Source organism: Gobio gobio, assembly GCF_949357685.1.
Source record: "Gobio gobio genome assembly, chromosome: 23".
Taxonomy (NCBI): domain Eukaryota; kingdom Metazoa; phylum Chordata; class Actinopteri; order Cypriniformes; family Gobionidae; genus Gobio; species Gobio gobio.
In genome coordinates, this window is record NC_137119.1 from 26,245,193 (window position 1) to 26,272,329 (window position 27,137).

The following is a 27,137-nucleotide window of genomic DNA, read 5'->3' on the forward strand; positions in this document are numbered from 1 at the left end:
ATGATTTCTTTAGCTTTATTTACAGGCAATAGTGCTCAATCCATGTAACCATGCAGCTACACTTCTAGAATATGTTAGAGATTGATCGTTTCCTTCATGTTTCATTTTCATAACAGTGGGAAGAAGCTAATACTGATGCAGGAGAACTGCAGGTCTCCAAAAGTAAAAGCACAACTATACAAGCTGACTACATCAAACCAGTTTAGAATATAAAAATCAGCATATTCCAGGTAGGCGTGTTCATCATAAGAATGTCTCGCATCCAGGCTACTGAAAAAAATAAATACCTACAATATATGGTCTCTTTTCCGTAGTCAATATTACTACACACAGAAAGCATACACTTTGCATATATTTGTTAACATATTTGTTAATGATGAAAATAGATAAATCTTAGTAACATATGTACAAAGCTGTAACACACTGTACCGCCATTCAAAAACCCTTACTTACAACTGAGGACGCATCTGGAACAAGTTACAATCAAAAAGTTCTTAAACCGTTGTGTGTATCTGAGTGTTAAAACCTCACAGTAGCATCTATATGCCATAAAGCTATTAAATGATCGTGGATACAACATACTGCGCATAAAATATGTATGCATATAAGGAGTACACATACTACAAATATTTTTGATGCAAAGTGTTTTTAAACAGTCTATTGTCCCAAAGCACTGCTCATTACATCATTCATAATGAATGGATCATTATCATAATGCCCTAAAAGCATAACATTTCCCACCAGCCGTACTTCAACCATCAAGAGATGCTTGCCGGTGGAAAATCTGGAGCTTATTACTGATACTGTATGTATGGTGTTGAGGTGTCAGGTTGTTCCTATCTCACATGAGGATCATTTATACAGCATACTTATAAAAACGTCCTGGTGGAAACAGACAAACATACCAAAATATGTATAACATCTGATATAAACAACCTATATATACACACACATTCTAAAAAAAAATGTACTATGTACAAATACATAAATATATAAATATAGCATCTGTTATACAAAAATAAATATTTTCTCTTTTTTCTCCTTTTTTTCTACAGTTTCATCCATCTTTTGGATCATCCCTTGTCCCTTGTTCCTCAAGCTGCTTCATGGTCTGTGTTGTTCCCACTTCCTGTTGCTCAGCATATTGGAGCAACCGGTTTATGCTCTCATCAACTGTTGTTAACAGGGTCAAGTCTGTGGGGGGAAATTAATTCAGATTACTCAACTACAATAAAAAAATTTGAATACAAAATATTAGGTGTATTTTCAAATGTTAAATTTGATCATGTTTGACCACTTTCATAATTATAAATGATATGCATTTAATAACAATTTTTAAAAAAAAGAGTGGCGGACGTATAGCTGCAGGGTGCACCGTCCCCGGGCCAGCTAGTATTAGGCCACCTTAATTCATTTGGTCTCATTTTGAAATTGCAGTTACTTTTGACATTGCCTTTGTCTTAACACAAAATAACTGAACGCACCGGCAGTGACGTCCCCTTCCAAATGAACTGCTTCAGTGAGGGAGTAATCGGCCTGCATGAAGTCAGGACTCTGAGATGGATGCATAGGTCCCGATAAGCTGAGGACCTGCAAGGGGGAATCAGGCACACAACATCCCTCTTCAGGACAGCCAGACACCCTAAAAGTAAGACAAAAAAGTTCAAATTTCATTTCTGGGTTTCCCTAACAAACTTGTCATTCGCAACCCATTTTAATACCATAACATGTCAAACGATCAATATTCAACGATAAATAAAAATATAGGGCAGGACATGATTTTATCCATCATGAATTGATCATATCAAAAGCACCTATTATGCTTTTTTATTGTCCCTTTGCTTTCCTTTAGTGTAATATTGCTGTATGTGCATGTAATTGATCTGTAAAGTTACAAAGCACAAAGTCCATGCCAAAAGGAGTTCATCTCTCCGACAAAAAAAAATTGCCGCCTCGTCTGTAGTCCTGCCAACTTTGCTATGTCACCATGTTAAGGCCCCGATATACTTCAAGCGAACCGATGTGACGTTATTTTGAACAAAATCAGACCAAAACGTTCGTTTTGGGAGTTTGAAACAGCTTGCAAAGTGAACTTTCTGCGAACGTTCGCTCCGGCTGGTAAACGCCGTTGTACTACCATTGGTCCGTGGCGATTACATAATAGGTAGGTGCAGAGCCGATGAAAAACAGAGTTATGACACTCCCATAGACTCCCATAGGAACGGAGGAATGCGGAAGTTAAGAGTGTCATGAAGCGACCAAAAGTTCCAAACAACCAATAGTTCCAGCATTGAACACCATTCATTTCAGTGTATCTCAAGCACACTCGCTGGCAAATTGATGAAATTACTGCATATTTTGAGATTTTATGGCATTAGTTGACCTCTCAGGAATATTAATAGAAGTGGTATTTTATGAAGTGCGTTATAGTTAATGTTTAGTGTTATATAATTGATGGTTAGACACTAACTGCAGTTAGATAACGCGAGCAGCACTGCAACAGCTACTATATCCAGATGCTATCGGTCATATTTCAACAGTTTTCAGTCTGTCTGAGATCCTTCTGTGGAAAGTGTTTCTATGAAGTCAGTCCATTCAAGGAATAACGTATAACGCCTATGAATAATGAATATGAATAACGCCTGGATAAAAAGAGTTTAATTAAATTGGTTGCCCTGTTTTTTTAAAACACTATTTAAAATTTCTTTCTCTGGTTAATTCTGTATATGCTAGAATCCTGTTGTGTATGCTTATGTGAGACATAAAATAACATTCGGACGTTAACAACATTTAAATTATAAAAGAAATTACCACTAACCAGTAGATGGCGGAAGAGGAACACTTATTGGCTCATTAGCCATTTGTTCTCCTTTTTTTTTTTTATTAATTTTTATAGATCATCAAATCACTATTATAACATTAAAATGACAATTTTTGTTACTTTATTTTTACTGAAGTGTTAAATATATAGGCTAATTGTAGGGAAAAATCACAAGTCTCATGAAAAACTAAAACTTCTGACTAAACTTCACAATAAATCTTGATTTAATCGTCTCTGTGCTTTGTTTGTTATGATGAGAGGATTTGTAGATAATGGGATGATTCGTGTAACACGTAAACTTGCACTTAAATTCATTCAGCGTTTTGAGACTATATAAAACTTGTTTTAATCGATATAGATTCTCGTTCCTGGTAAATTAAACATATGACCGGTCATTATTTTCAACAGAAATGCCTGTGATAGGCTACAACACTCAACGCTTTAAAATCATGCACTCACATGACCCAAATAAAATAACCAGATCACTCAAAAACAACATTAACGTTATCTCTTCTTTATCTCTCCCCAGAATAAAATGCTACTGTAAAGCCTATTCGAAGTTGATGCAAATATAGTGTTAATATTTACCAGAAATTGCTGCAAATATAGTGAAACTGCTGTCTGTCCTGCTTAATCCTATTCAAACAGATTGACAGCACGGAGTTGTTTGGAACTATTGAGAGCTCCATGAACCACGTGACCACGCGAGATCAAGGAGTGTCGCAACTCTCTTTTACTATGGCTCTGGGTAGGTGTGCGTGGAGGCTCTGCCTTCTTTCACGTGGAAATCTTTTCCGCTTTACTTTTCCTGTCTAGTCCGCGAGTGAAAATATGAACACACTGGAGAGCTGCTTTACAGTAGAAAAGTTGTACTTCTGATAAAACGAGACACTGACACAGTTTTTCATGTTTAATATGGTAAAGCTGCTTGATTTTAAGCAATCTATTGTATAAAGTGCTATATAAATAAAAGTGACGTGGTTTTACTAGAGTGCCGAATTGCAGAGCTCATGCAAGCATGCACATTCCTATGATCAGATGCTTTTCTTATGATTTATTAAAAAAATGCTTACTGATTTCTCAATTTTGTTGTGTGTTTATTTTGCTATTGAGAGGAAAGCGTTCAGCACATATTTACATATTCATCTAAATGCACTCTCAGCAGTTTGGATGTTTGCTAACAGTATATCGCTGCTCATGTATTTTGAACTTCGTTTTACCCCTAAACGAAGAACGAAAAAGAACTTCGCCATGAGTATATCAGTGCCTTTACACATTTGCATACGGTCTGCCAATAATTGGCTGATTTCGCTTGTCGATGAGATGCTCTTATTATCGGAATCTCATACGACAATATGGACGCCAAAGATACTATAGATATAATATGGTTTACAGCTGTTCATAGAGCCTAAGGAGCTGAAACCTGATTAAGGTAAGGAGCGTAATATTCCCGACAGATGCTCTAAGTGGTTGACCAATCACAACAGACTGGGCCAGCTGACCAATCAGAGCAGACTGGGCTTTTCGGCAAGATGGGTTGTAAAGAGATATAATCTACAGTATTTCAGGCAGAGGGTTGAAAGAGGTTCTGCAGCTAATTTTTCACTATGTGTCTACAGTAAATCCTGACAGTAGTTTTTAACACCAAAAGATGGTTTGCTCTGGTATCATTTAAATGTATTTAAGCAGTAAAATAAAATGATTCACTTTTTTAAAAGGGCACATGGGCACTCCAAAAAGGTGTTTTCTATAACAAAATAAAGCAATAGTAGAATTCTTACCCGTTACAGTAATTTTGGATATGCGGTTGTGAATTGGGAAGTTTCTGAGGTAACAATGCGTCACACTCCAACTCATTCTCCGCATCTTCCTACAAGACAGACAAGAGATTGAACATCAACGCAATGCAATATCTTCCTTTGCTGGGAGAAGTTTATTACTGTGCTGATTATCACAAAACGTTAAACGGCAATCAAAGTGCAAACTTACCCGGTGTCCAGGAAGGCGCTGTGTAGTGTGTTTCCCATTGGGAATATATTCTCCTTTAGGAGCGTAGACAGTGTGGGCAGGTGTCAGGTGGGGGTCTACAGGACAAGGCCGACCCAGAGCCAATCCTTGCAGAGGGACCATGGTGTACTGGCATGGGGAAACTGTAGCTGCCAACGCTGGAAAGCGCATGTCTAAAGTTTGTTCTGAAATAAAGAGAAATAAAAATATTCATCCAGGGTTTATGTAGGTCCCAGTCTTAACTTATCTTTGAATCCCTAGTGAAGATCTTTTGACTGTTTTCATGTTTCTAAAACTGCACTTACTTTGTTTGGCCCAAACTCTCCACAGACAGATTGGGATGAAGGCTACGATGATGAAAACGAACGCTCCGAGTACCACACCCACAATGAGGTAAGGCAGATCACCAGGCCGGGGAACAGGGTTTCCTGGATGGTTGGGTCTGGACGATGATGTCTCTGGAGGTGTGGTCCTCTGGTGAGGGCGAGCTGTAAGTACACACAGATGTTCACACTTAAGATCTGTGTTGTCAGAAGAGATCTTTGTTCTAGAAATTGGCAGAGGTGTGGTTCGGAATGTGAGTGTGAGGAAAAGGAAACGAACCTTTAGTTTCTAAAATGACAACATTTCCAAACTCGCTCTCGCCCCCTTCGTTGAAACACTGCATCTTAATGTCGTAAGCTGTCTCAGGCTGTAGGTCTGTGATCGAGTGCCAATAGCGGTCACCTAAAAAGAGCGCCAGACCATTACATTTTATATTCTTATATATATATATATATATATATATATATATATATATATATATATATATATATATATATATATATATATATATATATATATATATATATATATATATATATATATATATATATATAGTTGAGAAATGTAAAAATAAAGGAGGTACATGACTAACCTTCCACTATATCCTTTTTGTAGTCACTGTCATTGTCGCTATCGGTGGGTCGGTAGAAGATGTAGAAGCCATAAATGGGGGTGTTATTGACTGGTGTGTACTGCAGAGAGAACAGAAATATTTATTTCAAGTTCCGATAATTTTGTGACACCAAACAGGTCATATTTCTTGGATTTTACAATGTAAAAGTGTTTAATGAGTAAGTGCTTACCGTCCATTTCAGGATGACCGTGGTCTCATTGATGGCTTCATTGTAGGTGATGTAGGGTCCGTCAATGGGACGTCGGTTTGGAGGACCACTGCCAACCACTGTGTAGGCTTTAGAGGGAGCGCTTGCTGGACTCTCTCCCAACACATTAACGGCCAAAACTCTGAACTTGTATGATGTTCCTGCGATGCAATGGAAAGAACAAGGAATAAGTCAACTGCTAGTGAATCTCAATGGGTTTTTAAGATCCTGAGAAACACAAGTTTGGACAAGTGTGTCGAACATTCATTGGTTGCTCCCATCTGTGAACTGCCCAATGGCAAACTAATTTGGCAAAGCTTTTTTTTATATACAACTTTAAATTTTTGTCTTTAATCAAACAGTTTTAATTGTCAATTTAAAAATAGGGATTTATTAAAAAATGTTGCTGTTACAAAACAAATTAAATAAACGCTTAAATATGCAGATATGTCAATTATTTTAATGTAAAATTGAACTACATTTGTAACCATTAATTAAAATTTTAAATATGTATATTTCCAATGTGATTATTTATGTGCATTTTATTTATTTTTTTAATTAATAAAAATAAAATGAAGGATGCAATTTCCCATGCAATTATTGATTTAGTGTGACACTCCTGATTCACTATCGGCATCCGCCACTGAAAACCTTATATAAACTGATCACTTATGTAAAGATGATATAAATCTCACCTTTCTCCAAGCCTGTTATCTCGACTGAGAGGCGAGAGGGAGGTATATTGTTTACAGCCACTTCCCACTCTCCACTGCCTTTCTTCAATTTCTTATACTCCACACGGAATGACTGGATGGGGAATCCACGGTTCCCACGAGGGATCCACGTCACATAGGCTGAGGTCTCGGTGGCCATGGAAACTGTGGGTCTGTCTGGAGCTTCTGGAGCTGGAAAGACAAAAAAAGATTGTCACTAAAATAACAGTAATGTTAGCATAATTAATAATCACATTATTATTAATCAGAACAATTAGTGACTGATAAATCTTAAATATTTAAAAAAATTTAGCTAACGTACGTAAAGTATTTAATGGTCATAATATAATTATCATTGGGGCAAATGTATACTCACGTGTGAGACGAGGTGTCGCATCGGGTGGTTTTGGAGGTCCAGGGGGTCCTCCTCTTCGCCCTGCAGACCAAAAAAGAGACAATTTAATTCACCACTTCACTCTTTTTTTAATACTTCTGCTCAAAAGTGTAATTTGTTATGCAACTCTCTGAATATTTGATTGGTCAATCATTCTAAGGCAAAATATTTTTGTATAATGACCGCTAAATTGTTGATTATTATAATTGTCTACCGTTGTAAATTGTGTAATTGACTCATTGACTCAACACAAATTAAATAATATTTGCATATTTAAAAAATGCATATTTATTTGTCAATTTTAAAAGATGATTTATTTTACTGTTACATTTGACATTGACATTTTAATCCAAATTTTAACAGTTTTCATTATTTTTCTAATTAAAAATGGATAATTGCTCTTTTTCATACTGATATCTCAGGGATACTCAATTCTGATTGGTCAATCATGGCATTAGTTGGTCAAATATTTTAGGCATAAACGTTAATTGTTAATTTATTTAGTTATCATTTAAGTAGACAAGAAATATGTGGGATGAAACGGGTCATTATAGAAAAATAAACAGCTTCAAGAAGATGCAGAGCCCTCCTCTAAACATTGGGATCTTGAGTTTATTTAACATTAGAAACACAAATGTTGATGCAGAAAGGTAATCTTGAACTAGTTGTATGGCTATACATTTGCCTGTTCTAAAAGTCATCATCGCGGGCTGCCCAAGTCCAGCGCAGTTCTTAGCGGCCATCTCCACTTCATAGAGGCTGGCAGGTAGCAGTTTAGTAAGAGTCAGCTTGTGCTGTGAGCCCGAAATGGTGTTAGTGGTCCACTCTCCGGGAGATTCTCCAGCCTGCCAGACAGAAAAATACACACAATGAATCAGAGGAGTGGAATCACATGACAAACATATTGTAGAGTGAAACGAGGCAGATCACACTGTACAAATGAACTTGGCTGTGTTGTACCTTTCTGTACTTGACGACATACTCCAGCACAGGTGCTCCTCCATCATGACGGGGTTTCCAGGTAAGTTCATAGTAATCGGCCTTTCCTGTGCGTGGCTGACTCAGGATGACTGGTGCTTCGGCGAGGGAGACTCTGATCTCAGAGCAGTCGAAAGGCAGCACTGCACTGGTAGCAACAGGCTTCAAAGGTGGCTGTTCCCGCAGCACTTTATCTGGGCTCATCGGTCGAATCATGGGCAGCTTACCTGATCGTGAGGGCACTGAAATAAATACAAATTAATTCATTAAAAAGTGGAAAACACACACACACACACACACACACACACACGTCTTTATCTTCAATCAGTTCTTGCTTTCTCTGGGAATCAAATATCATAATATTATTAAACATTATAATAAAGTGTTTTATACCTGTTGGGACAGTGAGAAGTCTAATGGCTGCCTGTGAGCTGCCCACGCCATTCTCCGCCATGCACTGGTACATGCCATCGTCCTGCGCCTCGACTTGCAACACGCGCAGCCCCTGTGAGGTTATCCGATGGCGTGGTGACGGGCTCAGGGGCTGAGCGTTGTGGAGCCACACCACAGTGGGAGTGGGCTTGCCCCTCACCTGACAGCTGAAACGCACCAAGTCGCCCCGTGAAACGTCTTGTTGCTGCAGCTCGACACGCACCTGGGGAGGCTCTGAAAGACAAAAGAAGGGAATTTCAGACAGATGTGTCGAAACATCAGAAAAAATGCTGAAAAGCATAAACCAACAAGCACTTGGATGGTTTAACAGCACAAAACATGAGTGCTGTTTGTGATGGCATGCTGCTGCGGAGGAGTCTGGGATAGACTGGGTTCTCTCACCCTCTCCAAAAACTTGATGGTTGGATGCTAGTGAATCAGCTCAAGCTCATTAGAGCAACAGCGAGAGCGGCTTAATTAATCACAGCTGCCGTGAGACGAGCCCACAAAAACAACCTCATCAATGTCTCAGAAACTCAATCCTTCTCACACTCTCACACACACTATTTCTTTTCAGTAAATGTACTGTGGGTTCTTTTAGATGCTTATTATTACTTTTTTTTTACTCTGAGCCCTCTGGTTCTGATACACGCTTATTACCTTAAAGCATCATTAAATGATTGGAAATTGAAATTGTGCCACCACACACATAAAATGTTCCATCGCTGCCCTGGTTTCTGCTTTTCATACCCCACTACATTTGAACAAATAATCAATAAATAACCTAAGCCAGGTGATGTTCTGCCAGTTGAACAGTTACAACAAATACAAATGTTTTTTAATACCATGAATTTTAACAATATACAGTTATAAGAGCAATTATACAATATTTTAAATGGATGGCAAAAATAAAAAGACTGGTAACAACGTTAAAATTAGTTAATGCACTGGGTATCGCAATTAATAGTTTAATGCATAAATATGAAGTACAGATATAAACTACATTCAGAAGTCTGAGGTCAGCAGGATTTACTTTATTAAAAGAAATGAATACTTGTATTCAAATCCAACGTGACTGTAAAGACATTCATAATGTTAAAAAAGTTGCTATTCTTTTGAACTGTCTATTCGAATAATCCTGAAAAAAAAAAGAATAATGGGCCATAAAAAACTCTTGCAGGCCCATAATGTGAGACTCTTTCTCTCTAAAAATCATACTCACCAAACACTTGCACGTCGTACAGCACCCTAGCAGAACTCGCAGAGCCAATGCCGTTATCAGCGTGACACACGTAAGTGCCAGAGTCGCTCTCGCTTGCCGCATCAATCAACAAGTTGCTGAGTAAGAAGCGGGTGTTGTTATGATTTCGCAAGTCCAGACCGTCCTTAGCCCATGTGACCTGTGGAGTGGGAATGCCGCTGGCCACACACTCGAGCACAAGCCGCTGGCCTTTGTTCACCATAATGGACCGAGATGCAGGTGGATAGATGATACGTGCGGCCTCAGATGTTGAACCTAAACAAGATAACACGTGTCAATATTAATGTCAACAAAATTGACAGAACGTGTTCATTTTATGCCCTGTGTCCACTTACGTCGTATTCTAAGACGATCGGTAGAGGAGGAGGTTTTTACTTCCTGGGTGACAGGGTTATAAGCAGCACATATATAGGGACCCTCATCGTCCTGTGTAGCATTAGCTATTTGAAGGTTTCCTGATGGCATGATCAGATAATTCCCTAGGACAAAAATCAAAGAACCAGTGATTAGCATCTATAGGACAGGCTAGTATAAACATGTGTCAACAGAATCTAATTTAAGAATCTAGAACATTCCTTAAGGTCATTTCCTTAAATCTAAGCTGTGATCTTCACCATCATTAAACTGAATAGTTGAACAGCTACAGTAATTGCAAGAAAGACAATCATGCTAACAGGCAGTGCTTTGTTGAGTGGACAAGACCAGACAACACACAAAGACTTGATGACTCTCGACAAGACAAGAGCTGTCAAACACCCAAATACCAGAATCAGCTAGTGTGCATTTCAAAAATTGCAATTAAAATAAGACAAAACATGTTTAGAAGTGTGTTGAGGCCCACTAGTTCTTGGTTGAGAACCACTGGCCTAGAGTATGTTGTAAAACGCACCTTTAGAGGTCTCCAGCCACTCCTGTTTGACACTGTAGCGGACCTGAGCTTTAGGTTGACTCTCAGGCAGATGGCACTCGATCACTGCCGTGTTCCCTTCGTCCACCTCAATCTCCTGCTGGTCATCTGGCTCAAAATCTCGCAGTTCTGCACAGAAACACACAAGAGTTATCGTACAACGTTTCTCAAACATATAGCATATTTAATAAAATAGGAAAAGCAAATGGAAAACCCAAACGTCCAAATGCTGGTTGAGCGTTTCAAAGTTGAAAGCCTCTTTGTATTCCATTCAGGAAACCGAGAAGCTTTAGAGTGCATATGCTTAAGACTTTTACTGGGATATCAAATGGGCAGACACCCAATAGCTCTGAAAAACAGAGACAGAAAGTCTAGCTTCCTTAAGCTCAAGCCAGCCCAGGCTAAAATGAGGTCAAAGGCTAAAGGTCACCCATCTCTTGAGTTTCAAGAGAGGAAAAGCCGTTTGGATTGCAATAAAAGAGAATAACTCTGCCTAAGCGAGTCTGTGTGTCATTCTGTGAAGGGAATATTTTCCAAAGGCAGACAGGGAAAATTGCTCAGCGCTGTCCTGAAAAACCCCAAACTTAATCAAATATCTCCCCAACTGTTCATTACTCCTCTCACAAATCAAATTGTTTCATTGTTCTCCAGAGTTCAGTTATATTCCTTGGCGTCTGAAATGTCTCGAAGTTATGTAAAACAGAGCCAAAAGATCCGTGAGGTAAAGATTAAAAAAGTTTTTTGTTGAGTATTCCTGGAAGCAAAGACATACAATGATGGATGAGAAGAGCACTTAAATAATCAACATCTGATAAACTCTCTGACACCATCTGCATCTGTACTCTGAAAATAATAATTGTCTGGTTTTTGAAGTGAAATGATTTTTGAAATCATTTTTTGGGGAGATGAGAATTCCAGGATATGAGCAGGGTGGAGAATGTTTTTGGGGGAAAACGATCCATTTGCTAAATCAATCAGGGACTTTTTACAGCCCACCCCTGCCAGCATCCCGCACCGCCCCACGCTTCTCCTAAATTCTTCAGTGCACACCTTTAACCCCTCCTCTGACTGACTCCCCCTTCACCTCCATCTCCTCAAAACATTCCTCCTCCCTTCAGGTGTGTGAGGGGGGAAAGAGGGGAGGAAAAAAGACCATTTGTTAAAAGTTTAAAAAGTAATAAAAATAAAATCAGTACGTTTTTTTAATTAATACTTTTATTCAGCAAAGATGCATTAAAATGATCATAAGTGACTGTAAAGACATTTATAATGTTACAAAAAAAATTCAAATTTCTTTCTATTCATCCAAGAATCCTAAAAATCTGTATCACGGTTCCTTGAGTCCCATATCATGTGACACTGAAGACTGGAGTAGTGATGCTGAAAATGCAGTTTGCCATCACAGGAATATATTACATTTTAAAATATATTCAAATATAAAGTTTTTAATTATTACCATTTTTACTGTATTTTGGATCAAATAAATGCAGCCTTGGGTGAGCATAAGCATTTTACCAACTTTTGAATGGTAATGTATAAAATACACATATGTGACCCTGGAGTCAGAAGTCGCACGGGTATATTTGCGGCAATAGCCAACAATACATTGTATGGGTCAAAATTATACATTTTTCTTTTATGCCAAAAACATTAAGTAAAGATCATGTTCCATGAAGATATTTTGTAAATGTCCTACTGTAAAGATATAAGAAAATCTATTATTATTAGTATTATGCATTGCTAAGGACTTAATTTAGACAACTTTAAAGACGATTTTCTCAATATTTAGATTTTTTTGCACCAGGGTCACATATGTAATTATTTATTTGTTATTATTTTAAACAGGAAAATGTCATAAAATTTTCCCATTATTTTTTAGTAAAAAAAAACAAAAAACTGTTATGCAGCTCTAACTATTCAATAACACTTCATAGTGACCAGGTGCTCTTACGCTCCAAAAAAAACCTAATCATTTGCACAAAAGCACCTTGATTTACCATAAAAAGTTGTGAAAAGGATCATAAAAGTCATGTACTATATTTCAAATCTTCTAAAGCCCTACAATAACTTTGTGTGAGAACATAGACGCCAACTAGAGAATTACTGCCAGCATCAAAATATTTAATTTCAGTCTTTTCCCCACAAAAAGTCATCATATAACATCAGAAGACTTAGCACATAAGTCGTATGGACTACTTTTATGCTGTTTAATGGTGAACGAATGAAAGAACGAATTGACAAAAAAAAAAAAACATTGGCAGACTACAAGTAAAAACGGTGACACACACAAATGTTTCTAATATGTTTGTATTTATATGTGTGGAGGTAAAGGGTGAATGTGAGATTTGTTTGCGTATGTGCGGTACATTCTATGTCTCCTGGAGGCCTGGAGAGCAGGGACTGCTGGGAGCCGTGCAGAATTAATAGTATTTATAAAATAGATCAGACGAGTTTCCAACTCCACTTGGCAATGCTTTCATACATGCTGCACGGTTACTTAGCATTCATCATTTTTATGTCTGGGGCCACAGAGCCTGTGCGTATGAGTGCTCATGTTTATATGACGTTTAAGACTCGTACTGAGATGATACAGTAACTATTGTGTGGAATATGGCTGGCCAGACTACGCGTAGCCCTAAAAGACGATAAAGAAAAACAGGTTCGCCCAAGAGTTTATTGAGAATTTGTTACGCCATGTATTAAAAACATATGTGAAGAGGTGCGCTTTTTGTGTGAGCGAGAGAGAGAGAGAAAAAAAAAGGGGGGAGAGAGAGTGCTGAAGGAATGTTTCTTGGCTCGAAGGACACGGGAGGCTCGCTTGTCTTTGGAGGAATTCAAGAGGAGAGTTTGAAATAATGCTCAGGCAGGCAACGGCCTCCCCGGTGGGAGACGCTTCAGACAAGATTCCTACAGAGACGGATACCAGGGAGAGCCAAGCTCTTTCACAGAGCAAAAACAAATGGGCAGAGCTTTGAAATATGGAGACATGAGACAACTTCAGGCTCGCGATTACACGCAGCGCCCTCCCTGAGGAACCGTCCAACCCCTGGCAGACTAAGGGAGGAGGTCTTTATTAAATTAGAGTGAGGGGCCTACGTGGGATCATCAGAGACGGGGGGCCCCGGCTAAGAGCTTGCATCTGCACACCCCTAGCTCTCGACTCACAATTCATAGACCTTATCAATTACATCTCGCACATGTACAAGAGACAAAGTAAAACAAGGCTGAAAGTTAGAAAAAACAAATGAGCAGTGAGAGGACTGAAATCCAATGCACCATTAAATGCCATGAGTAGAAATGCAGAGTTTCTATAGTTTCGATAGGGGGGGGTGAATGATGTAAAGCATGCCTGCTTTGTGAGGTGAAAATGGTGTCAAGAATCTCATGTCGCGTCTCATCTTGACAGAATATCCTGCCTCGACTAGTCCCGCCAAACCTGCGCTCCTCACACTATCACACAAACAAGCATGCATCCACAGAGTTCTTTAGAAGCGCGTATGTGGCACATATTCACAAACTGAAAATAAAACTAGATAGATCTCTAGTTTCAGGATTTTGAGAAATTTATTATGATTAGCAAGAAATATAAAAAATTTAGCATTTAAAAAAAAAAAAAAAGACAGATGGTTCTCGCTTCCATTGACAAAACTCTCACAAAATTAGCTCGCTGTTTCTTTTTGTCTTTCTTTCTTTTCCCGTTCTGTCTCTGTGTAAGAAGTGGAGAACAGGGAGGAGGCCCTTCGCTAATGGGGCCCGTGGTTTCACCCGTACACACACGCACAGGCATTATGGTGGGTCACATTACACACCCCTTCCCGTGCTCCAACACTGACTTAGTTAGGACAAACACACACACACCAGCAGTAGAGCTTGGCCTGGAACACAACCACACACTTTAGAGCCCTTTGAATTCAGCACAGAACATTTTCAAAAGTTCACACCAAGTGAAAGTGCAAAAGTGTGTGTACTCACTAGCTGCAGTAACGTTGGCCGGCACACTAGCGCAGGACCCGACGCTGGTGGTGGCCACACACTGGTATCTGCCTACGGTGAGGTTGGTAAGGGAGGGGATGTAGAGAGAACCGGGCCGCACCAGGACTCCCAGCTCCTCGTCACCCCCAGCTGGCAGCTCTCGCCCGTTTAAACGCCAGCTGATGTTGACATGGCTAGGCAGGGCGCTGCAGCGCAGAGTCACGCTGCCCCCCAGTTTCTGCACCACAGAAAAAGGCTCCTCTGTGAAGACTGGGACATCATCTAGAAGAGAAAGTGGGACACAAGAATGGTGAATAAATATTGACATTTTACATTACATTTAATACTTTAGCAGAGGCTTTTATCCAAAGCGACTAACAAATGAGGAGAACAATAGAAGCAATCAAATCAATAGGGCAATAAAATGCGGTTAGTCTAGCACAGTACATGTAGCAAGTTGTTTTGTTTCCTTGATTGTAAGTATTTGTGCTGTTGCTTGTAGTTATTGTTAAATTGTTCTTATTTTCTTTATTTTTATTTGACAGTAGTCCCCTTTTCCATGAACATAGCATACCGAACCCTAAAATCGTGATAAAATTGAACCGTTGCACCCCTAGTGCCTACACAACAAATATATCAGTTATCCAAAAAAGGTGCCGGACCTGAGTCCAGCTTGTTCCGGCTCAAATGAAGCTTTATGATGTTTTAGTGGAGCAGAACCAAGGTGTCAGAAACCCACCTCTAACAGCAGCACTATCCTGCAGGCAGCACAGCAGAGCACCCAGGGCACACAGCGCTCGAAACTTCCGCTTTCTTTCCCAGGGTATCCAGTCCAATATCCCAGACATCTTCCATGCACTACACCTGTGAGAGAGAGCGAGTAAGAGATTATCAGCTGAAAATGTAGTTAGCGTGACATTAAATTGCGCATATGGAGAAAATAGTAGAGAGACAACACCTACACATTCATACAGTTGACAAAACAAGACTAAATTCAGAGTAAAAGCCATTTGCGCATATGGAGAATATAGTAGAGAGACAACACATACACATTCATACAGTTGACAAAAGACTAAATTCAGAGCAAAAGCCATTTATGCTATGCTAGAATGCTATGCACTACTTCAAACAGCAAGTGAGCACTTTTCAGGGGAGCATATTTGCAGTTGTGGACATAAACTACCCATTCAAATGTTCGGGGTCAGCAATAAGAAATGTTTCATGAGCAGTAAATCATATTAAAATGATTTCTGAAGGATCATGTGACACTAAAGACTGGAGTACTCATGCTGAAAATTCAGCTTTGCCATCACAAATATATTCAAATAAAATATACGTCTTGGGATTCGGAGTTGTTTTTCTGCAGCTGGTAGGTACATAGCTATTAGCTATTAGCCAAACTCTGCTGACGGAATAGAATGTGTGCCAAAAGTTATTCTAAATTGTAATATTTCATAATATTACTGTTTTTACTGTATTTTAGATCACATAAATGCAGACTTGTTGAGCATAAGAGACTTAAAAAGATTTTTACCAACCCCAAACTATTGAATGGAAGTCACTGATCAGGAGTCACGACACTAATGAATGAAATGCAGATGACTCTGAACAGCAAAGTTATGCATTAGTAAAATGTACGTTTATAGCTGTTAAGATTGTTGTGAAAAATACTGGTAAAAATGATTGCCACTAGGTCTTTAACTGAGATTTCAAATCTCAGTCTCAAACCAAAAATAAAAATGTCAAATAGGAAATAGGAATCTCATCCAGTGTTTTAAAATCCTAGGTCAGGTTTTATGGTTTAACTGAATATAACTAAAGATCATATGATCATTAACTGCAAAATTACTTTCTCAACCTGATGTACACTTAAAGAAGGGCACTTTGTGAAGGGATTCTCTTGCTCACTCTTATTTGGAACGACTCTACGAGTAGCTTTCCCATGCCTTCAAGGAAGCAAAAATGGCGTTCTGCTACTCCTGAATCCATCTTTCCTTACAAGTTCACAGAACTCATGCTGAAACACACATCCGCATGAACCCACATACAGCAGGTTGGACTGTTGAGACGGGTGCCCGGATAAGAAGAGGGGGAAATCTGAGCCCCCTCACTCAGGTGTAACCGATACAGGCGGGTTCAAAAGAAAAAGACCGGCACACAAAGAACAATGGGGTGGGGGTGATATCATTTGTATTTTCTGGAAATATTGAGTAGTGTAATGTGCTCTCTACAAAGACGCAAACGGAGGGAAAAGGAGAGCGAGTGGAGAGGGAGAAAAAGAGTAATGGTTAGTGTATTAACAGTTAATGCAGGAAAGGGAGCATTTCTCTCCCTCGGCTCTCATTGCCAAGTTTCCCGAATTCTTTCCTGTCAGGTTAAACTAACAACTTCCCGTCAGGAGGAGGAGGGTGGTCCATTGCTCCCAGGCTGCAAATCTCTCCCTCTCTCTCTCTCTCTCTCTCTCTCTCACATACACAAACACACACACACACACACACACACACACACACACACACACACACACACACACACACACACACACACACACAACTCTACTCCCATCAATTGTAAGTAATGATTAATGAAGGCTCACAGAAAGATTGAGAGCTCAAACATGGGAGGGAACCACACCACGCAACACTACAAAAAAAAAAAAAAAAACTCTACACAAATAAATGAAGTCTACGTCTTGGGATTTGGAGTTGTTTTTCTGGAGCTGGTAGGTACATAGCCATTAGCTATTAGCCAAACTCTGCTGACGGAATAGAATGTGTGCCATTTACAGACTTTGGGGTTGGCCCTAAATAAATGTTTTTCCGTTTCCAACACCAGAAATAAACAAGTCATGCTGTCTGCATAACGCTGCAGAGAGATGTTATTTAGCCGGACTGATCTGGAAATGTTGGACTAATCATTTTAATTACCATACGTGTTAAAACGCTGATGGATTTTGCTGTCCGATACAACATTAGGTTGTTTGTTTCTCATCTCTGAAGTGGAAAGGGCATGACGCTGATTCCAGGCACACCAGCAAACCTCACTGCGTAGCTAAGATCATCCTGGCCTAAGCAAACACTCAACTTGACAAGCAGCCCAACAACAACTAGTTTCTACCACATTAAGGGCCAGATTTACTATTAGCTTGCACCAGCGCAAACCCTCTTTTAGCGTTAAAAAACTACAGTCAGGATTTACTAAAGCACTAAAAAGGCGTGGACAGGGTTATTTTTGCTGATGACCTTATTGCATATGTATTTGTAGGAGTTTCCCTTTCAGACGCAAAATTTACGGGAGTAGCGTATTTAAATTTAGCATGCAAGGTGATTTACGAATGTTTGCGTCAATTTACTGGGATTTGCGCCATTGTTTTTGACCACAGCCTGTGACTGTGAGGGATGGAAGTACAGTCAGTTGCTGAACACCTCATTTAGCCAATGAAATATTGAAAGTATGTGTTTTTACACACTTCCAATGGGAAAAAAACCCCAGTACCCAAAACATCAAATTAATAGAACTCTTCTTCTGATGGACTGCTCGGGAACAAAGTTGAGATTTGTAATTGCCGTGCCACTCAAAGAGTGTTGACCATGAACATTATTCTCAAAATATTTGAAAAGTATCATATAACATTGCCATGGCCACATATTTAAATCAAGTCAAGTTCTGTTCTGTGCCAGGGTATCAATCATTCAAACAATGAAACACTTGAAAATACATCTTTCAACAAAGGCATAACACATACACACACACACACACACACACACACACACACACACACACACACACACACACACACACACACACACACACACACACACACACACAACACATAACTGATTCAATTAGGAATGTGACAGCTCTGTCAACCAAACTCTGAGTCAACCTTTTTGATGAGCTCTACTGAATTGTGGAAATTAGATGATGTTTGCATCAAATAAAATACACTGCATTTACTCAGACTATCAGGCTCTTTGCAGCCAACAAAGCTGTGCTGTCAACAGGAACAGGACAGCTGCCCTAAAGGTTTGGAAAAGGCGGCAATAGTCTCTCTTGGCTGTCAAGCCACCTGTCTCAGGCGTCAGAAGTTATCCCCTTAAACACACACGCTTTATTCAGACACACATGCGCAATCCAACTCATGTCATCGCCTTTGAGACAAACACTTCACATTCATATCAAGTCGCAACAGTAATGGAAAATAATTTATAGTGCTGCCATTTTTTTCCCATTCTTCAGCAAAGGGCACAGGGGGAGTCAAATGATACTGTAAGTGAAAAAGTATGCGTATAAGTACGTGACCCATTCAGAGAGCTGAAATCGCATTGATCTGAGCATCTGGATAAGGGCTGTACAAAGGCATGTGCATTTAGACTCTGTTTATAGGAGAAAGAAAGAGACAAAAAGCATAATACTGAAGTGACTTCATAATGCCTCTTTGTCACTAAATGGAGTCCTTTCTTCTAGGGCCACTCTGGTCACTATTGTCCTCCAGCCTGTGTGAAATTCATTTTGACAACCCTACTAATTGGATAAAACTGCTCTCTGCCGGCTGTGGGCCTCCCTCATACCGTTCACATTCCATCTGCTTTCCACACAGAGGGAGGAGAAGAGTAACGAGGAGGTGAGGGGAGGAGGTGGGGTTTAGCTCCTTCTGAATATTTATCACCCCGCTCCCTTCACCCCATTTATGTCCTTCAGACCCCCCCGACCCATCCTCGATTCTCCAAACATCACAATACCCCCCCTTTAGATAAACACATGCGGTGTCAAGTGTGAGGAGTGCTGGGTTCAACTGCCCGCGCGGGCCCATGGCCCACAATGCCGCAGCACATATCTACCATGCGGGAGGCCCGTTGCTCTGGGCGACGGTAACAGGCAGAACGCACCTTAATAGAGTGGAGAGTCATTGTAAAGCAGTGAGCCGGCGCACGGACAATAACCCCACGGCCCCCTGTGAAAGGAGAGACGTTTCTCAGAAGGGCCAGAGGAAGAGCTGATGGGGGCTGCTCAATGGACAAGTAAGGGCTGAAGTTTTGGGCTGGAGGTGGTGGGGGGGTTGGATGGCCAAAAGTGGATAGTGGATATGGGGGTGAGTGTAGGGGGAGATCTTAGCTTTAGGGATCCAAATTAGAGAGTGGATGTCAACTGGTGATTGACCGAAGAGTGGGGGGGGGGGGGGGGGGGTTGAGATGGTGGATTGTTGAAGTTTGCTGGCCATTTGGCTGAAGGAGCCAAAATGGAGAAAGTACAGTTAAGAGAAAGAGTTCACTGAAATTACGGCTTCCCAACAGATTTACAACACACTTAGCACTAGGACTAAGCAATACAGCTAAAAAATGCAATATTTTTCACCCTTTTATATTCTATATACAGAACATCTCAAGATGCAGCTCTGAATTGGCAGATTATATATTTTTTTCCAATCAGAGGAACCAACATTTTGACCAAACCGCCACTGATACAAGAGTTCAAAAGTTTGGGGTCGGTACTATTTTAAATGGGTTTTTTTCTGCTCATCAAGGTTGCATTAACTTGATAAAAAAAATACAACAAAACAGTAATATTGTGAAATATTACATTTGAAAATGACTAGTACATTTTTTTAATTTATTCCTGTGATGGCAAAGCTGAATAACTTTAGTCTTCAGTGTCACATGATCCTTCAGAAATCATTCTAATATGCGGATTGGTTGCTCAAGAAACATTTCTTATTAATATCAATGTGGAAACAGTTGTGCTGCTTCAAATTCTGTAGAAACCATGATATTTGTTTTTCTTAGATTCTTTGATGAATGGAAAGATCAAAAGAACAGCATTTATTAAACTTTTGAAGCATTATAAATGTCTGTTGTTTTTGATCAATTTAATGCACCTTTGTTGAATAAAAGTGTTAATTTATTTTCTTTTTTTTAACTTACTGATTCTAAACTTTTGAATGGTAAATTTAAACATTGAAATATTACCAAATAGTACTATTTAATAATTGTTTAATCGACATGTCATCCTCAATAAACCCGTCTCTGGCGTGATGACTCCGATCTTTCGAATATTTTGATCTAATATGACCTCTGACCTGTAAAGTTGCCAGAATAATAATCATACACTGTTTGTTAATTGGCCAGAGGAGAACTGGCACCCCGACTGAAACTGGTTTCTCCCAAGGTTTATTTTTCTCCATTATGCCACCTGATGGAGTTTTGGTTCCTTGCCACTGTCGCCTTTGGCTTGGCTTGCTCAGTTGGAGACACTAAATATCCAAATACATTTAATTACTCAACTAAATTAACTATATCAACTAAATTACTGATCTGCCCACATTGTCACTGTATGATAATTGAAAAATTAGCTGGATGACATCACCGTTTTCTCCAGAGCGGCTTTGTTGCATTATTTTCCTGTTTAACACTGTGAAGCTGCTTTGAAACAATCTGCATTGTAAAAAGCGCTATATAAATAAAGTTGACTTGAGTATTTACCTACATATGTTTAAACCACTGTAATAAATGAAAATGCAGTGCAGAATCTTTAGTAAACATTTTTGATTTATTACGCAAACAAGAGTTCTGAACTGATTCACTGAATCATTTGAACTGATTCACAGAAATGAATCAAATTTGAATCAAAATGACTGTGAAACTAATCAAACAGCATGGTCTTTAGGAACTTAATAGCCAAATAAAATGTGCATTGAAACCATTGCAATATTTTAAAGTACTGATTCACTGTATATGACCAGCAGATTCATAATGAATATTCTAAATATCGCCCAGTTTAAACTCAGGGCACAGTTCACCTGCTGCCAAAGCCATGACTTTACCTTCAGGGCTCTTCACCATCACTAATCTTCTGGAACATTCTCATGGCTCTCAAACAGATTAGCAGGTGTAAGCAAAGCGGAATCTTTTCCAGAACTGCCTTGACTCCCACAATACACCGGACAGACATCAGTTGTTCCCATGCTGGAAAATTAAACATCAAAAGCACCACTAACAAGGCCAATACCCCCGCCATCACCATACCCTTCAGTGTATTAATGAGCAGCATCCACCCCTGCCCAAAAAAGACAATAATGAGACCCACTCAACGGATTAACAAGCAAAAGATCGAGCCAAGTCCAGGGGCTCTAATCAATTAAGCACCCTGATATTTGCATAATTCATATAACAAGGCAGAATTAACTAGCACACGCTAATTATTAAGTTCGGGCACTTTGAGTAAGACGGTCACATGACCGCATACCTCCGTTTGGCCAGACGATGGGAACTGTCAGTTAGGATTAGACTGAGTCTGTTTTCATGCTGCTCCCCACCAAGGCAGGTATTAGAAGAGGTTCAGTTCACACACAAAAATCCATTACAAAACTGCCTTGGTGATGCTTATTAGGAAAATATTGTCAAGTCAGGCAATCAGTAAACAGGTTCAATGAACTTCGATCACTTCACACGCATCTCACAAACGGAAAAAAAGAGCCACTGGCTTTAACAAAATAGCTAAAAGTTGATTGTGCCTTTAAAGATAAACTCCTGGGTGATGGAAAATATGGCATGAGGATATATCAGAAGCAAAGATAAAAAGGATATATCAGAAGAAAAGTGCTTTGCGTGATCATAGGCGTTAGGATTTTCATAAAGGCCTAAAGCTGCTCTAATTTAAATAATAATTTTCATAACTTTCCATAGCTTAAATACAGACCAAGCTACAACATATAAAAAAAATCTAGCATATAACTTCAGACTTTTCAAATCGGGACCAAAAACTTCACAGGGGAGGACAAATGCTCTAGCTCCACAAACACTATATAGTTCTTTACAAAATGAAGAACAGCTATTATTACAGAACATATTTTCTTGTAAAATCAGATGGAGCTTATAACTGTGCAGATGAGCGGTCTGAAGGAGAAGAGAGCAGAGAGAGAGAGAGAGAGAGAGAGAGAGAGAGAGAGAGAGAGGGAGGGAAGAACTGAGGGGCCCCTGCTGCTCTGGCAGCTTTTCCATCATAGTGAATGGAACCAATTATAAATCTAAAGCAATTTCTCCACATTATTCAACAGGAACTCAGTGAGCTTAGACTGCCTGCGTGCTCGCCAGCAAGAGTCCAGAGCCAAAGATCGGGAAAAAGGGGCAGAAAGGGAGAGGAAATTAAAATATTTAATAAAAAACAAACATAATAAGGTTGTTTATTAAGTACTCGTGCAATAACGCTCTGTTGCTTGAGTGAATGGCTTTAAACTGCCCTGATACAAGCACAACAGTCGAAAAGCAAACAAAATAGGACATTTAAAGCTGGAAAGTGTCTGGAATGTCTTTTAAAAGGTTTATTATGGTTAAGGTCAAATGACTAGGTCTTTCAGAGTTGTATGTCTGGTTTTGGCTGAGGAAGCCCCTGTCAACTGTAAACACCTGCAACATCCATGACCACACAGTTTGCGGACACATCAAAAGACACCCCAACCACATAATAAACAAACCTTAAACTGCAAAACAATACAGTAGCTTTTGGCTTTTGAGCATGCCATGGTGTCCAAAAATCCTATTTTAACAACTCTTGTTACAAAACAAAACTGCTGTGCTGATGGACATGTCACAGGCGTCAGAAACACAAGAGTTTGGGGTTTTGCTTTTGAAAGAAATTAATACTTTTATTCAACAATTCAGTTGCCACCGCAAGAATAAATGCGGCTACATTTTCAAATATATTCAAAGACTACACAGTTATTTTACTCTGTTTTTGACCAAATAATTGCATCCTTGGTCAGCTTAAGAAAAATGTTACCAACCTTTTTGAATAAAAGCGTATACTATACTGCAGGGCAAAAATCATAAAGCACAAGCTCTTTTAAGGCCTCCCTATGTTTAACAGAGACAATTTAGCTTTAGTGTTCCTTCAAAAGTGATTTTGACAAATGTATAAGCATTATTCAGAACGTGAAAGTGGCGTATAATCTATACTCGGCTGATAATGAAGACAACTAATGGAGTCTATGTGTGTGTGTGTGTGTTCGAGAACGTTTCAGAGCATGCGCGTGACTGACAGTGAGCTATAGCTCTCTGAAGGCGAGTTATCGAGAGAGTGTGAACGGTCTTGTGAGAGCGTCTCCATTACTCTGTGCTTGTCAAACGATCCTTAATCTTTGTACAAATATCAGCTTTACACACTGAGCTGTTTGTCTGCAAACAGTCGCTGCTTACTTACCAGGGTCTGGAGTTTATCAATGATCTCACCGCCTTGCAAAAGACACACTGACACAAACAGCAACGTGCCACTATGTTTGTGCGTTTCCTTGATGTCAGAGACAACTCTGTCTTGACACCACAATGACTAGTGAATCGACACATTAGCGAGATCTCATAGGTTTTAGAGTCAAATTAAACATACGACATGCTCTGGTTTTCCAAGAAAACAAGCAACCAAACATGAGAAAGTGAGAAAGCCAACCAGCCACCTGGATGTCCAGGTGTTATCATGGGCCTAATGAAATGGAGAAAGCTCTGAAACTAAATTACCTCGGGCCAGGTGCGGTCCCAACAGAGACTTTATACTTTAGAAGCAATTATTCTTCACTGCGGGCTAAATTTGCCTCTTGACAGCTGCCATACTTTTGAGCTTTGGATAATTCAGAGCGCGTTTGGAAATAGCAAACTGACACGCCGTGCATTCCACTATGAGAAGATAATCCTGATTGGAGAGCATCTTTTACCCGCACACACACACAAACCCGCAGATTGTTGCCTTCGGGCTGTTATGACTGCATGAATATACCCGCTGAAACAGACATGAAAGCCGACCTGAAGGAGTTTTTTATTACGCAGCCTTCTTCTGCAAATTAACAGAAAAGTTACACCCTTTAAGCAAACAATAAGTCGGTCCAAAAACCTCTGAGGCAACAAACTTCCACGTCCAACAAGACTAATCAGCTCTCATTTGGTCACACACTAGAAATCAGAACATTATGCTGATGTCTACAGCCGCGTTGTCTATTTTTCTAAGAAAACAAGAGCCTTCACAGACATATGTCACATCCCTTACATCTCTACCACGCTGATACCCGATCAGCCTCATCCCTCCCATCTAATATGCCTTTATCAACCTTTCCAAATCCCCAGACGGGCCTCTCTGGCTCAGCTATGGGATACCTGTTACACTGAAAGAATGCGGAGCAGTGAGGACATGTCATCTGAAATCTGTGCATCCATCTGTGCATAGCTAATAGGCCTTCCCAGCATTATAACCAAATATGGTCAGAGCACTATGAAAGCCAAAAAGATAATCAGACTGGAATCAATTATGGAACGACTTTGATCCACCCGACCACCAATCATCTTGAGCAAAAACCAGCTACCACAGTTTTTCCTCAGATTGAATTCTTGGCATCCGAGCAGAGCGATCTGGCTCACAAGAATCTATCAACTAGTTTGAAACAAACGCAAGGTCAGCCAGCATTCCTCTAAGTTGGCCTGTTTTCCTTCTTTTTCGCGAACAATGCAGCACCTGGGCTCGGACAAACTTCATTACCAGCTTTGTAACGGTATTGTCTTGTTATGACTCTATAACAACCATGACGGCCTGTATGAAGTTTTCCACGCTGAAGACGTGCTCAAATAAATCAAAAATCAAACCAATTATGTTTGGATTCATCCCCACACTAAAGCATACAATGAGCAAATTACAACTTAGACCAACGTTATAGTTTTTTCATGGCCTATATTGATCAGTTTCATAATCATGGCCAATCATTAGACTACTAGTACAAAACATAATATGCATTAGGAATATTTTGTTGATTATTTATGCATTGCCATTTATTTATTATTTATTACATTATATTTTTTTGCAGTCTAAATAGTGGCAAATTTACACACTATTTTATCCCTTATGGGGTTTGTAAATAATTTTATGTAACTGCTACAACACTGATTTTTAATTGTTTACATACAAAAAACTTTAATATTTAGGGCACAATTTCATAAATAGATGTTTTACATTAAAAAAAAACATTTGTTCTAAAAATAATTTACGCAGACGTTGAAGTATTAAAAGAATAACAAAATATATTTTAAAAAAATACTAAAAATTTGTGTGTAAAATTGTTTTGAGCACAGTAATGTCAACTACTATTTCTTTCAGCTGAATGAGGCCTGTAAAACTATGCCAAAAGTTTTCATGTAGGCTTCTTAGAGATGTTCATAATACAGACACTACAGCAATAATACATCGATATAAACATACAAGATTATCTCATGAATACAGACAAATAAGTTACATCATTTTGCCTATGATTAGCATTGAGGGACAATGAACATTACACCCGCAGCCAAAGCGCATTTAACCAACGTTTTTAATAAAATACCGTCACAAACACGATTACTTAAATGTTTTCATAAAAATTAAAATTTCAAACGTAACCTCATATAGTCACGCATCTATTACAGCAATATGTTAAGAGTACGTCGAAACAAAATAGCTAGTTTGCTAACACCCGCATGATTTTACAACAAAAAAAAATTAAAAGCATCTTGAGATTAACAACACGCGATCGATTCTACAGGGTGAGTGTTCGCAAAAGTACAAAAATATAGGAAATAATATGAAAAGTGAAGGAAACTCGAGTAAGCTATTAGAATAGCATGGTGGGGTTCCTAAAAACAAGAGATGTTTTGGGGGGAGGAGAGAGACTTACCAAAAACGTGCAGTAGTTTGGAGTTGAATCCACTAGTTTTTCGTTGGTCGACTTTTCCCAGCGTTTCTCGCTGTTTAATCCAAGAAAACTGCAATACTTCTCCTTTTCTCCGCAAACCGCTACTGCTTCAGTAATTTACTGCTGCAGCAGCACCGACATTTTCTTCGGCTCCCCAACTTCTTGCATTGAAAGGACGTTTTTGGATGACTGAGTCCTGGAACAATTCTCCCTTTTGCGAGGAACTTCTCGGGTCCTCCCACTTCCCAAGAAGGAGGAGGGATCTGAACAATAAAGATTCCTTCCCAAATCTCAGCGCAGTTCACGCTTGTCTCGCCTAAAGAAATACGCTTTAAAGCTGGAGTGGAACGGTCGGAACGAGAACTTTGCGTTATCTTGCGTGCGGGAACTAAACGTTCACAAAGTTACGTGCGCGCAGGATAAGGGGCCCCTCCCCCTCTCGCTGCCTCTCTGTTCTCCCTGATTTGATATGCGCTCGTACCCGCAGGGCTCTCATTGACCCCCGCCTATTGAAGCGACAGTCCCGCAGGCGCAGCTGTGCCGTGTTGTGCGGGAAAACCTCACCGTGAGACGTGAGGACCCCGCATGAGTCTCTCAGAGCCACTGGGTTCATTAATAACCGGCCATTCCTGCACACATCAAACGATAACCGACGCGGCAAAGACCTCCCACGCCATTTACCTGAACGGTTATTTATTTCAGCATTGAAAACTATGGGTAACAGTTTTAGTAGGCTAGTTATTTCATATATATATATATATATATATATATATATATATATATATATATATATATATATATATATATATATA

The 27,137-nt window shown here is 39.5% G+C and overlaps 1 protein-coding gene across 2 annotated transcripts; it reads right to left on the bottom strand.

Moving 5' to 3' along the window:
- Window positions 1–26,827, bottom strand: boc (BOC cell adhesion associated, oncogene regulated). 2 transcript variants are annotated; one of them, XM_079805805.1, is made up of 19 exons: window positions 26,308–26,827; window positions 15,370–15,494; window positions 14,631–14,912; window positions 10,641–10,787; window positions 10,087–10,230; window positions 9,713–10,006; window positions 8,452–8,724; window positions 8,041–8,300; window positions 7,760–7,925; window positions 7,063–7,122; window positions 6,669–6,878; window positions 5,956–6,134; window positions 5,745–5,844; window positions 5,432–5,554; window positions 5,134–5,316; window positions 4,811–5,013; window positions 4,603–4,691; window positions 1,485–1,642; window positions 1–1,194 (listed from the first exon to the last, which is right to left on the bottom strand). In XM_079805805.1, exons 2-19 carry the CDS (start codon window positions 15,476–15,478, stop codon window positions 1,058–1,060), a joined length of 3,117 nt encoding a protein of 1,038 aa, XP_079661931.1. In that variant the 5' UTR covers window positions 15,479–15,494; window positions 26,308–26,827; the 3' UTR covers window positions 1–1,057. The 2 variants fall into 2 exon arrangements, with proteins under 2 accessions (XP_079661931.1, XP_079661932.1); XM_079805806.1 differs by having other exon boundaries at window positions 7,766–7,925; window positions 26,308–26,512.
- Window positions 26,828–27,137: the final 310 nt, after the last annotated feature.

Excerpts from the sequence above, each read along its gene's own strand:
- boc (XM_079805805.1), bottom strand. The coding sequence starts at position 15,478 with ATGTCTGGGATATTGGACTGGATACCCTGGGAAAGAAAGCGGAAGTTT. Across the intron at positions 8,301-8,451 it reads ACTTCTCACTGTCCCAACAG|TGCCCTCACGATCAGGTAAG; the intron begins GTATAAAACACT and ends TATTTATTTCAG. Across the intron at positions 1,195-1,484 it reads GGAAGGGGACGTCACTGCCG|ACTTGACCCTGTTAACAACA; the intron begins GTGCGTTCAGTT and ends TTCCCCCCACAG.